The 13,895-nt window shown below is 41.3% G+C and overlaps 1 protein-coding gene across 1 annotated transcript in view; it reads left to right on the top strand.

The window, feature by feature from the left end:
• The window catches only part of LOC139655803 (zeta-sarcoglycan-like), a 74,124-nt gene that overhangs the window by 39,271 nt on the left and 20,958 nt on the right, over positions 1–13,895 (top strand). The window contains exon 4 of the mRNA XM_071533169.1: positions 12,323–12,446. Within this exon, the coding sequence (XP_071389270.1) occupies positions 12,323–12,446 (124 nt within the window). The remainder of the gene's footprint in view (positions 1–12,322; positions 12,447–13,895) is intronic.

Genomic DNA, 13,895 nt, shown 5'->3' with positions numbered 1-13,895 from the left:
CGAGGGGCATGCCGCACGCACACACACACACACACACACACACGCACATAAACACTCTAAAGGTGTCTGGTGTTGAACGTGCACGCTCTGAGAATAGATACTCTAAGTGGAAACTTCCCGGACCGTCCTTGTTATGCGTACGCACGCGTCACACAATCTGCCCGGTTGAAATTCAGATTGACGCACTCGGAGTTGCCGAAGTACAACATTTACTCTCCAGTGGTCATAACCTCCTCTTTAACTCCAAACAGCTACACACACACACACACAGAACTTCCCTCTCCAGCTCTCTCGCAGACGCACACAAACACACACACACACACCCTTTCCACGAAGACAGTTCTCTAATGTACCTTGACTCTCTCCTGTCCCACCTCAGTAACTCAGCAGGGACTTTTCTAACTTTTCGAAACAGCCCAAGGCCTTCTCTTTTCACTCTTTTTTTTTCTTTTTTTTTTTTTACACCTGCAGGATTCATGGGGGGGGGGGGGCGATTTAAACACGCCGCATCGCCCTCCCTCGCGCTGGGACGGGCCCGCCCGCCCAAGTCAGGGCGCCCTTAGAAATGCCATATTTCAGCGCTCTGTCTCGGATCTACCTCGCCAAAAGTTCAAAGGCTCGCACTTTTCCCCCCCGTCTTACGTCCTGTCTCGATGCATCACTCCGCGACACTTTTTAAAATTTGAAAAGTTTTTAAAGTGCTTTTCAGACAGAGTGGCGGCGGGAGGGGGGGGGGGGGGGGGGGGGGGGGGACGGAGCAGTTAGCGTGAAAAGGTTAAGGGTTCGCGTCCCAAATGGCAAGGTGGCGATAAGGTTCTATGGCCTTCAATGGCTCTAAAGAGGTAAAGGGCAGGGTGAATGTCAGGCTGATCTCCCGGGAAACATAAATCACACTGAGAAGCCCCGGTTTGAACATTTCCAGGATTTTCTGGAGGAAGAGTTATTTATTCCCCCCCCCCCCCCCCCTCACACCACTTTCAACAAAGCGGCGAACGAGGAACTTTCTAATGAAAGGACGCATCCTTCTGCTAGAGGAGCAAACGCTTGTCGGATCTCAAGGGGAATTCCATCAAAATTGACTTTCATGCTGCTATTGTGCAAAGGTATACATTTTTCTAAAGTTTCCCAAGACTTTTTTTTTGGCGGGGGACTTTGGCATTATGAGCTCTCAAGATAAAAGAAAGTACTTCTGACATTGCTGAAATGCTGATAGGTCATGGGTTTCTTCCTTATGGTTGAGTAAAAGACCAAAATATCAGCAAGTACCATACATTATCCTAAAGTTTCTCAATGAGTTTTGGAGTTATAAGGTCTCAAGATGAATGAAAAAGTACTTAAAACAAAAATGTCAGCATGCTTATGTTTTAAATCCACCTTATTTAAAGGTGGATTCCATCAAAATTGACTTTTATGTTGAAGTTCTGCAGAAGCATACATTTTCTTAAACTTTGCCAACATTTCTTGACTGAAATTAGAGTTAGGAGTTCTCAAGATTATGGAAAATACCTATGATATCATTCAATTGCATTGCTGATGGTTACGTAAAAGACAAAAAATAGTATGTTCTCTTGGTTATTTACAGGGGAACTCCATCAAAATCGGCTTTTATGTTGTGATTCTGCAGAAGCATGCATTTTCCTCTAAGATTCCCCATGATTTCTTTCTGACTTTGGAGTTATGAGCTCCTCAAGATAAAAGCCAGTACTTCTGACACTGCTGAAATCCTGATAGGCCGTGGGTTTCTTTCTGATGGTTAGCTAAAGGACAAAAAAATTAGCATATTTAACGCTTTAAAAGTGGATTCCCTCAACGCTGACCTTTATGTTGTTATTCTGCAAAAGCAAGGACTCTATTTTTTCCATTTATTGAGGTTTTCTTCTGCCCTGCACCTGCACACCAGCCTGTGTTTTCTGCTTTTACTTCTGTTCTGCAAAAGCATACATTTTCCTGAAGTTTCCCAAGATTTTCTTCATGAGTCATGAGCTCAGGATGGAGGAAAATAACTTCGGCATTGCTGAACTGCAGATAGATCAAGGCTTCTTTCTGATAGCTGCCCCAAAGACAAGCATATCAGGATGTTCAAAGCAGCCATGAAGTTAGCGCCCGAAATGTATAGTCTGTGAGAGTGGAGGAGAAGTTCTGGGCTTACGCTAGCCGATGTCGACTGGGCTTATCCTGCCCTCTTTTTACAACTTCACGTCTTCTGACATGACACGTTTAATATACATCAACGCGCTATTGAGAAGGCTCACTCCCTGCGGCGCTCCGCTACAGTTTGGTAAGATTACATTTCCGGCGCGCTCGCTGATCCCTTAAAGAACCCTTGTCAATCTCTCTGATCGAAGGAGGGATTGTGGAATAAAAAAAAACAAGACACATTGAAGACATCGAGCCTAATCCTACCGAAATGCGAGCTTTGTAGCACTTATTTAATCCGACCTTTATCCTTGCTGAATGCCATATCACGGTGGAATTTGTGATTTGTGTTCAGAACGTTTAGGAATCAAGGTAATTGGAGGGAATTTTGCGCGAGCAGTGGCTGGCCGAGGCCTTCTCAGCAACATCACACATAGAATTTATCTTCTCTTCATAATTTCATTTCGCTTTAAAGTCAGAGAAATGCAAATCCATAAATATTTGTCATGCTCATGCAGCACTAATTGACTTTAGGCATTCTTTTTCTTCATATTCTTCATTTAATTTCAAGGCTCTATAAAACTCCAAACTTTAACAAAGCTGAAGAGGTTTTTTTGCTTTCTTTTCGACTCAGATCTCAGTTTCAGTGATGCAAACCAAGCTGATATTGTGCGTTGAGGGCATGACACAGAGGCGGTATTTAACAGCAATGGGAATCCTTTCAGCGAGGATAGGGATTAGCAAATGGGATGAAATCACAATGGATAGCAAATTGGGACATAGAAAACTAAAGCATAATGAAAATATGCAGTTAGGATTGTTAGTTATACTGCAAAACTCGCATTCCAGATGCTTTAGTATCATAGTTCCCCATAAAAAAAAGTGCTCAAAAACAACGATACGCTTATGCATTCTCTCTTCACAAGCCAAACATTTCCCTCATTTGTCTCCCCCCTTCCCTCCTCTCTTTCTCTTATTCTTATCTCTGATTTGTATGAGACCCGACCTTCCCCCCCCCCCCCTTCCTCTCTCCTTCTGTATTTTTTTTTTTCTCCCCCCAGAAATGAATTAAGATAAAAACCATTTCATGTTGATGTATTTCTGTCCTGCTTATCTTGTCAGGTTGGACAAATATGGACGCTGTATAAAACGGCCTTGTCGTGACTGAAGGTCAAAACAGATCTATGGGAGAGAGAGAGCGAGAGAGAGAGAGAGAGAGAGAGATGTTGAGGAGAGAGAAAGGGAGGAACAAGCATCGGAACGAGACAGAGAGGGGAGACAGAGAGAGAGGGAAGAGGGAGGGAAGACAGTTTTCTCTAATAATAATGAATTGCAGAGATAACAGCTTAGCTGCCGACTCCGCTATCTGCACCATGAGAAAAAAAAACACACACACACCCACGCAGGGACCTGACCAGAAACTTTATTTAACGGTGCGTGTGTGTGTGTGTGTGTGTGTGAGAGAGAGAGAGAGAGAGAGATTGCAGGCATGTGAGTGAGCGTTTGTGCTTGTGTCAGATTTGCAGGAGAAAAGCGGGAACAGAAAATCAATGGCATTGATGAATCTGGCTTTTCACTTGCCTGACAGTCGCAAGATATGATGCTCAGTTCAGTGCAGTCAGGGAGGGGGGGGGGCATGAAGATAGGTGTGCGTGTGTGTGTGTGCCAAACAAAATCCATTTTAACAAGTCATGTATAGTACTGCCTTTTGAAATCCTGTTTTCATTTAAACAAAGTCTGACAATGAGGTGAGATAATGTCACTTGGTCCTAATGTAAATCAACTTGTTTCAAGAATTCAAATTCAAAATGCTTTATTGGCATGAATGACAGATATCTTGATACTGGTGTTGTGATCTGCCTCTTTTTGCCTTGAGTCAAGATATTGACACTTGTTTCTAGAAGATTCTAAGAGGCTAAATGACTTGTTAAGATTGACATTTCTTTTTTTTTACAGTGTACTTGCATGTTTATGTGTGTGTGTGTGTGTGTGAGAGAGAGAGAGAGAGAGACCAAATAAAAATAGCTTTAAGTAAAAGAGAAAAGTGGTAGTGGTAGAGAGTGGTACTTTTTGACAAAGAGAAAGAGAGGGGACAGAACATTGTGTCTGTGTGTCCGTCTGTAGCTGGGTTTCCATCCACGGATTCTGATGCAAATTATGATGCATCAAATTAGAAAGGCTGTATGCAAACTGCAAATTTGGTCAGTGTTTACGCTTGCTTTTGTTGATAAAGAAGTTATGCAATGAATAGTGATGGAAACAAATTTGTCAAATGACTACTAATGTAGTGATGTAAAATATCTGTCCACTGTCCTAGAAAGGTTATACATATATAAAGCCCCATCATGGTTGTATATCCAATTAGTCGGTGCATTATAATAATGCATTTCTTTTCATTTCATTTTTTTAATGATTGTTTATTGACATATTTCCACATTCAGGAAGCCTATTTATTGGCTTCAACCCAGTTCATGGAAATGCACCTAATTTGTAATTTCAAAAACACTTCAAAATTTGATTGACTGTTGAATGGAAACATAGCTAATGTGTCTCATTGTAAATTGTGACTGAGAATTTTCACTTAAATTGAAAGATTTGATGCTCCTCTATGGGTTGAGAAAATAATGTATGACTGATGGTGCTTATGAAATTTCAAAAGCCCACTCAGTTCAGTTCAATTCAGTTCAACTTGGTTGTCGCCAAGGACAGCCAGATGCATAAAAACATATCAATATAAATGACCATTCAGGGTTCGCATACTCATTTAGATTCAAATTCAAAGACTTTTCAATGGCTTTTAAGGTCTTGTGAAATTCAAGGACTCAAAATCGGTGTGTTTTGGGGTAAGACATGACATTAGACATCATAGAGGCCTCAGTTTTTATTCATGATCTTGCCAAGTCAAGAAATCATGGCAAAATCGTTCATTTAAGAAGTGCTGCTGTATCAACACAAACAAAACAACTCCAGCACAGGGTTTTCCTCAGGAAAACTGTTGCTCCGAGGTCCAGAGAGCTGAGGCATACTGATGAATTTGGGTGCTGTATTATAATAAAAAATTAAGAAAATTCAAATACTTTCAAAGTCATCCATTGATTTTCAAAAACCTTAAAAGACTTACTTTTCTTAATGTCAAAAATTCACAATGTCAAGTGTATTTATACAGCCCTTCATCACAAAAGCATGTCTCAAAGGACTTTAAACAGAACATCCTTACCTAGATCTAACTGATCAACAATCAAAACAAAATGATGCAATACAGTATGCAACAACATAAAACACAAGCATACAAAACGACACAAAATAACACGTTGAAAAGACCTACCTAACCTATCTAGCCTAGCCATGAACACACGCATACAGACAGCAGACAGACAGTGAGTGTAACGATGCAGACAGCCCAAGACGCATCTCTAGTTCCCAACGGCTGGTTCCTATATTAATGCTGCCAAAACTATAAAGTAACAAAAACTGTGATTGTGACGCTCCTGAACTAGAAATCCTAAAGACTTTCAAAGACTTTCAAGGCCCATGGGAAACCTGATGACCTAAGGTACATAAGGCAGAAGGGAATTCTGGTGCAACTTCACCTACTGACAAGGTGCATGGAATGGGCAGGAAACACTGGAGAAGAATAGCTTCCAGCAACACTTGCAGTACTGGGAACAAACTTTTCGGCTCGTGGCCTTCATCAGGGTTTATGGAACAGTCTGTCTGAAAGCCTATATATATATATATATATATATATATATATATATATACATAAGCACACTCAAATCAACTGTGGAAGAAAACTCAAGATATGTATTAACAGCTGAACTGGGGTCACCTCAGGGAATGTAAGGTTTCATGATGTATGGTCACCTCACTGTAACCCTTGTGCCATAACCTACTATGCCAGAGGTCTTGTTGTCAGAGTGGCTCCTGGATGTCTCCAAGATGTCTACGGAAGCTCTAACTTAAGACATAACATGTCTTGCTTCTACTCTACTTTGGTGACCTGTTTTAATGTCAGCACATTCTGTACGTTCTTGGAAGATACATAAAGGACTGGTTCAATCTCTTTCTCTTTGAAGAAGTGTACGTAGCCTCCTGCTGTGCGCACCTCTTCCTCCTTTCAATAAAGGAGCACATTCGAGTAAGACGAACCTCTGACTCCAGAACATTTCTTCAACAAATGGTGCCTCTTTTTTTTTTTTTAATTACTTAAGCAGTTTATTCCAAAATAAGTCTTGTTATGTAACTGGGCTACATCTCTAGAAGTCCAAAGGAGAAACAACACAGTGTGAGTGGTAATTGTTAAAGTGCTTTGGAAAACACATACATGTCGGTTAAAAAGCAAGTTAAGGCAATTTCCATATTGGGTTTGTGTATTCTTAAGGCCACCAGAGTAATTACAATACCCTTTTATTCACTTTGGCACACATTATAGCTTGGAAGATTTATGTAACAAAAAATACCCATTTGTGACATTTACAATGAGTAAAAACAGAGTTGGAAACAGGAGTCATGCGTTTGGTGGTAATGTAATAACGGAGGGTCATCACAGCAGCTCAGGTAAGGAGGGCGACCAACCAATAAACGTTTGTTCCTAGTACTGCAAGTGTTGCTGGAACCATAAGACAGCACAATACACAAGAGTCATAAATTAAGAATACCATCATCCAGAGAACAGCATTAAAATAAAAAGCATTGACACTGACATAAACATCCTGACTATCCTCTAATATATAGAGTTAAGCAAGTTAAAGGAAACTCACTTTTTTCAGCTGTTAATCCATGTTTCCTGGTCATAATCTTGACAATAAATCACATATAGGGATGGGACGATATATTGAAATTCAATATATCGCGATACAAAAATGTGACAATACGTATCGCGGGGCAGAGAAATGAATGGTGATATCAGCTCCATGTTATTCTGCTGTAGTAATCACAAATGAGACGCTTGACCATCACAGATTCACAAGCTCTCCATCCAAATGATATTATTGTCACTTTGTGATGACATTTTTAAATTGTTGTTTTCATTCTAGCAAGACAATGCCATCGCTAGAAAGATTTGTGTCTCAGAAATAAACAGACTTCCGCACAGTCAGACTTTGTTGTCACTGAACTTTTATTTATCACATCGTATCGTGGTTGTATTGAATGCTGAATCCCATATCGTATCGTGAGATAAGTGTATCGTCCCATCCCTAATCACATAGTGCTTTTTTTTTTCTCCTGTGCAAATCCCGCCACACTGTCGCCAACTAGCGGCTGAAAAGCCTCGGACTGAATAGTGTTATTTTGCACAGCATCAGACATGTTACAACCCCAGGAGATAAAAGAGTTCTCTACCCGGTTAGACTTTACCTTTCAGCCGTCTAAACCTTCTGCACATTGGATAAACTAAAAAAAAAAAAAAAAAAAAAAAAATACTTAGTGGTCAAGCTGTTGACATCTTGCAGATAGGAGATTGAAAAAAAAAAAAGAGGAAAAAGTAAGGAGAAGGAGGGAATACACAGTAGACGGTTGACGGTATGTTAGTGAAGAAAACAGAGACATAGGTGAGTTAAAATAGAGGCTAAAGAAAACTATAGTGTTGAAGAGATGGAGGGAGAGAGAGAGAGAGGGGGGGGGGGGGGGCGAGCGACACAGAGAGACATAGAGTGATAGATGGTCAGCCGGTATGTGTGTGTTTGCCTATCAGAGCTGCTTTCAGCCCGCAGCAGCATCACTGTAATTGCCTCTGCTGTCACACCAGCAGAGGATCCTCACATCACTGCTATCGACTGGACCAGCAGGCTGTCTTTCTCTTTCCGTCTTTGTCTCTCTCTCTCTCTCTCTCTCTCTCTCTCTCTCTCCTTAACCTCTGACTGGTACAGCATACACTGTTTTTTTCTTTACAGATCAATAACTCAGGCCCAATCTGAAGTGGCTGCTTCCAACACTTATTATAACACTGGGATGCTCAGCGCCGCACAGCGAACCCTCTCTCACCTCTAATCTACCTCATGACAGTCTGGCACCTCCACCCTCGACCCAGAATAAATACCGCGGTTAGCTTGGAGAAACAGAGAAGTCAGAAATTTTGTGTGAAAAATGTAACCGTGGACTAAGTGGGCTTGAAACCCGCCCCGCCGCTGTCATTCCTGTCTTTCTCCTGCTCTAAATACCACCCACACTACAAAAAATATCACCAGTCATTTAGTGTAACCAGTCATTTAGTCTAGTATTAAGTCTTAAAATCTTATTTTCCTGAAAACAAGTGGGGAAAAAAGTTAAATCAAGGCAACAGTAAACATGTCACCCCCCACAAATTAGTCAATCAGTAATATGTCACCTTGTTTTACTCTGTAATTGTAGCGCCCCCATTGGGTCTATGAGTGTCATTTTGAAATGATCAGAACACAGTGAGTGCATTTACATACACATTAATATTCCAGTAATATTCCAAATATTCAAATATTCTGAATATGAAATGATCATGTAAACACCATATGATCATGTAAACAGCATATTCGGGATATGAGTATTCAGGATAAGGGATGGGATATACCGATCATATTTTGGATGTGATGTCATGTAAACGCAGTCAGTGGTGAGATGCATCATTTTCCCAAGTTCCATCAGAATCCAATCAGCGGTGTCTGAGGTATTGTGTGATGGACAATTGAACAAATAGACAGAAACTGATGTAAAAATGTGCCAATGGATCAGATAATTCATTTGATTCCAATGTGAATCAGCTCGTTTCTTGGATCAAGTCACAATATCTTGCTATTTGTGGAGTGACCTGCCTCCCTGCAACCAACCTGATCTCACACAAATACGTGAAACGAACACGACTTGTTGACACCAAATTATGTGTTGGCGGCACGTAAAGTGTTAAAATTTCCATTTGGAGGCACGACTATAAACAGGAAGTAGTGTCACATTGAAGTAGCGCAGTGGAAAGTAAGGGTGTTGTGGTCGGGGTGGTGGATGAGCGGATGCGTTTGCCTTCATTGCTGGCAACTGCAGTTCAAGGAAAGTTCAAGGAAATTTAAAATTTTTGACTCAAATTGTAATTTTTAGCTAAAGTTATTCTTATTTAACCATAACCAAAGCCTTTCCCTAACTTTTTTTTTTTAATTGTGTTTTTATTTGGGATTATTTTGGGATTTGAAAGCAGATAAACATGAAAAGAGAAATACATAAACATCCACTTTGTTGGGTTTTTTTCCTCCCTACCTTTAACCAATTTGTTTTATTTGCCTAACTATAACCTTAACCCAAACCTTAACCTTAACCCAAACGTATTTACTTGTCTAAACGTAACCATTAGCCAACCTTTAGCCGAAAATGCTGTTTCCAATTCGTGCCATGGAATCCAGTTTGTGTTGGAGGAATGTAATAATAATTTGTTTGCATAATTTGTGTCCACAGTGCGTAAATCTGTTTGTGCTTATTTTAACAACTTTTTTTTATAAGATCATGCTAATTGCAACATATTGTCACTTGTTCCAAAAAAATTTTCAAAACAGGTTCAACTGCATCGGAAAGAAGTGAAATTATCTCACCTCATTCTCAAATTTTTTTAAAGTCAAATTTTAGAGCTCCCTTAAATGAATTATTAAAGTGGACAGTTTTTATAGTCTAATAAACCCCCTTAACCGCCTAATAAAACCTGAACCTCCCTGAAAATAAACCTGAGAGGGAAAAGAAACCAATGTTGAAATACTGAAATTTCCTTTTTAATGTGGATGCTCATTACACTGAAGAAAACCTCCATTGTAAGAAGTCATTTAGTTTAGTGCTGAGTTGTAAAATCTGCTTTTCCATAAAACAAGAGCAAAGAAAATCTGCCAGTAGGGTGAGATCATTTCACTTGACCCCAATGCAAACCAGCGTATTAAAAAAAAAAATTGAATTGAGTGACATTTACTATACTAGTGGAGCGATCTGCATTACTTCAACATATTGGCACTTGTTTCAAGAGAATTCTCAAACTTGGTGAAACTGCATTGGAAACAGTTGAGATTACCATACCACATTAGCAGATTTTCTTCACTTGCTTAAAGAAAAAATAGCATTTTAAGACTCAATAGTAGACCGAAATGACTTGTCAAGGTGAATTTTTTCCAGTGCAATAAAGCTGCCTAACCACCTAGTAGAGAATACACTCTAATAAACCTGATAGCAGAGAGGGAGCATTACTGAAATACCAAAATATCTTTTAACGTGCACGCTCATTACCCGGGTGCAACCAAACCCCGAAAAAACCTCCGCCAAGGGAGTTGCTGTATTGCTGCTGTTAATGTTTATTTCTCCAGATTGAAACCCCGAGCCTGAGAATCACCCTTTGCCAATGTGCCTCTGAGGAAGGTAATTCATTTACTCCCTCCTGGGAACCGGAGTCAAGTGAAGGACGTTAACTGGAGGAGCTCTGCACAATCGCCCTCAGCCAAAGTGCTCTTGTGCTACAGAATGGAAGCATCTCCTGAGTTCAGTTCCATCTACCCTACAGCTTGCATACTTTATCCCTTTTAAACTCTCACTGGGGAGTTGGAGACCCCACCCTTGCCAAAGTGCCCTTAAGGCGAAGCGTGTCTGCCAAAGCACCCTTGAGCAAAGCATTATTCTAAATTTACGCATTTGATCTTGTTTGCGAGGGAACTTGTCGCGTTCCCGCCTAATAAATTGTAATTCTGTCCACTTCGCCCGAAGCACTTTGCCCAAAGCGCCGTCCTTATCTCTAGCCACCGTGCTCGTGTTGTTGTTACTTTGCCAGATTTGAGTCCCAGACACAGACGCTGACCCCACGGCCTCTCAGGGGAGTGGACGCCACCCCGGACCAGAGTGCTTTTGAGCAATGCAATTCAACAATTTTCATTTAGCAAGAGCAGATTTAGTCTTTTGCAGGTGTCTTCTATGCACAAGGGCAAATAAAAAGGTTTGCTGAACGTTGAAATCACAGAATGCGTCTAAAAAAGAAAATCAATCAAGAACTCTGCTCAAACAAAAGGAAACCGTAGAAAACCCCCACCAAAGAGATTACACGAAAACAAGCACATTTAACCAAAGTATTTCAGAGTCATTCTAACTTTCTCCTCTTTGCTGGGTGCACAATAAAGCAGTTGATGACCTGTGAAACTTCTAAAACCTGGTATGAGTTTTACGATGGTATTCAGGTGATCTGAAAGACTTCAGCTTATCATTCTCTGCAGAGACACATCACTCTGCCATTGTACCTTTGAACACCTTTTGAAACAAACATTGCTACATCATTATTTATCCAACAAATGTTTTTTTTTTCCATCACTATCACTTGCATCATACAGCAGCATACCTCCGCCAGCACTATGCAATTGTCAAGATATGCCTGTTCCACATCTCGCATTTTCACCAACTTTATCACCAGGAGATGCACGCATTTTCATGACTGTAACTGAAATGGGACATGAGATACACCTGCATGAATTCTAGCCACTATCAAGCATTTTAGCCGATTATTGCAACACCATACGACCAATCGGCTCTATATCTGTTCAATGGTCATTAGATCTGCCTACCAAGTTTTGGCAGTTATGACTAAACCGGAAAATGAGTTCTCCAGTGCCTCCATGTTGTTTGATTGGGCCAATAATGGAGGGTTTGCCTCTTCTTCTGTCTGCTGATAGACATAGAAAGTTTCATGGTGTTGTGTGAAAATCCGTTTGTACATGATGTAATTCTTAAGAGAAGCTACACCCCCTTTGGCCAATTGGTATGACAGGTTTATCGGTTCTTCGTTGCCCCATGACCGATCTTTCCACAAAGTCGTGCAAAATTCATAACTTTTAGAGTCATCCTGCTAACAAACAAACAGCGGGCGAAAACATAACCCCAGTCCAACTCGATTGGCTGAGGTAAAAATGGGTAAAAATGAGTACCAGGTTCAAAAAGGCATGACATAACAAGGCAAACCCCTTCAGTCTTGACTTGTTTATTACAGCAGCAGCATGTTTAAGGCCGTTTAACTTACCAACACAACCAGTCTTCTACTGCTGGTTGCCTGAGCAACTTGAGGATTGGGCACCTTGTTCAAAGTCAACTAGTGGATAGTTATTGACCTTGAGCAACAGCCGCCAAAGGTTGGCAAGTCTAATGGTTGCCACAAGACTACCTAACACCACCCTGATAGCTAACACCACGATTAAAGTGAGTTTCTTGTTCCCAGGCTGGAGTCCCCGACCCGGACCCTGACCCTGGAGGCGCCCAGGGGGGTGGAGGTCAGCGCTGGAGTGGGAGACTTCAAGGCCTCCTGTAGGAAAGACCTGCTCCTCCAGTCCTCAGAGGGAGAGGTGAGTGTCGGGGTTATCAGTAGGCTCAGGTGTGTGTGTGTGTGTGGATATCACTGTTTGAGAGAGAGAGAAAAAAAGAGAGAAGAGAGAAACTGACAAAAATAGCTCTGTTCATGTGTGTGTACAAGAGACAACAAGAACTAGCAGTGATGTGCACGTGTGTGTGTGTGTGTGTGTGTGTGTGTGTGTGTGTGTGTCTTTAGACACTGCGGCACTCTATAGTGTTGGGCCCGCTTCATTAAAGTACCTTATTAGGCTAATGAGCGTCATCAATCCAGGCGACCTTGTCCTCCTTTCCTCCCCTCCTCCTCCCATCCCTCCTTTCTTCCCCTCCTCTATTTGGGAGAAGCGACTTCATTAAAGCTGGTTTGATGAGGTTCCCTGTCAGTCGCTGCTGCTGTGTGTGTGTGTGTGTTTGTATGTGTGTGTGTGTGTGTGTGTGTGTGTGTGTGTGTCATTGTTAGCCTGCTATCTCACTGTCAAGCTCTTTGCATAGCAGCCCGCCACGTTGCGTGAGCACCGAAGCAGACTTTGCCATTATCCTTGTGTGTGAGTGTGTGTGTGTGTGTGTGTGTGTGTGTGTGTGTGTGTGTGTGTGTGTGTGTGTGAGTGTCTGTGTATGCGTCAGCCTGCCATGTTGCGTGTCCAGTGGAGCATAGTGTGTCATTAACTCAGTAATTAACAGAAGAATGGGCCTCTCTCTCGCCGCAGTCACTGTCATTGTCAGTCACACACACACACACACACTGTCTTTCTCGTCGCTTCTCACACACACATTCTCTCCCGTGCACATACACACACACACACACACAGACACCGGGCGCTAGATAATAGAAGTCTGTGAAAACAACAAGAGTGAAAGTTTGATACTCTTCTCCTCTCAACTCATTTCTCATTTCCTTTGCTCTTTTCTCCTCTCCTCTCCTCCCTCCTCTTATCTCCTCTCCTCTTTTCTCCTTTTCTCTCCTCTTTTTCTCCTCCCCTCTCATTTCCTCATGGCCTCTCCGCTCACTGGGCCCCACTGGCGAAAAGTTCTTAGACACAAATCTGCCCGTATGCCCAGATGACAAAGTTGTGAATTCTGAAAGCAATTATTGGGATGTCATAAGAGCAGTTTGTGTTGATTGTCTACAATTTTCTTGGAAATACCAAATGCAAAAATAGTGTTTTCATACAAAACACAATGCAGTGTTATGTAATTTGAAAATTGTCATAATTGTGACACCTGTGCTGATACAGCTTTGTGATGGCTTTGAATTAAGCAAGAAAAATCACTGGATTATGAGGATACCATTGGCAAACTAAAGACCTATGTTTAATAAAATAATAACCTTTTATCAGAAGCAGAACTACTGTATTTACCAAATGCATGTACAGGAATTTTGCCCTTGTGGCGCTCTATAAATATACATTTAATCAGCCTGGCAGAGTGGCATACAATATATTTGC

The sequence above is a fragment of the Centroberyx affinis genome, unplaced genomic scaffold (genome assembly GCF_046629955.1).
Source record: "Centroberyx affinis isolate AG114_WGS23_722 - 3 ecotype Tasmania unplaced genomic scaffold, CSIRO-AGI_Caff_v1 ptg002332l_1, whole genome shotgun sequence".
Lineage (NCBI taxonomy): Eukaryota > Metazoa > Chordata > Actinopteri > Beryciformes > Berycidae > Centroberyx > Centroberyx affinis.
Note: the sequence above shows the minus strand (reverse complement) of the source record. Positions and strands in the feature narration are given on the sequence as shown.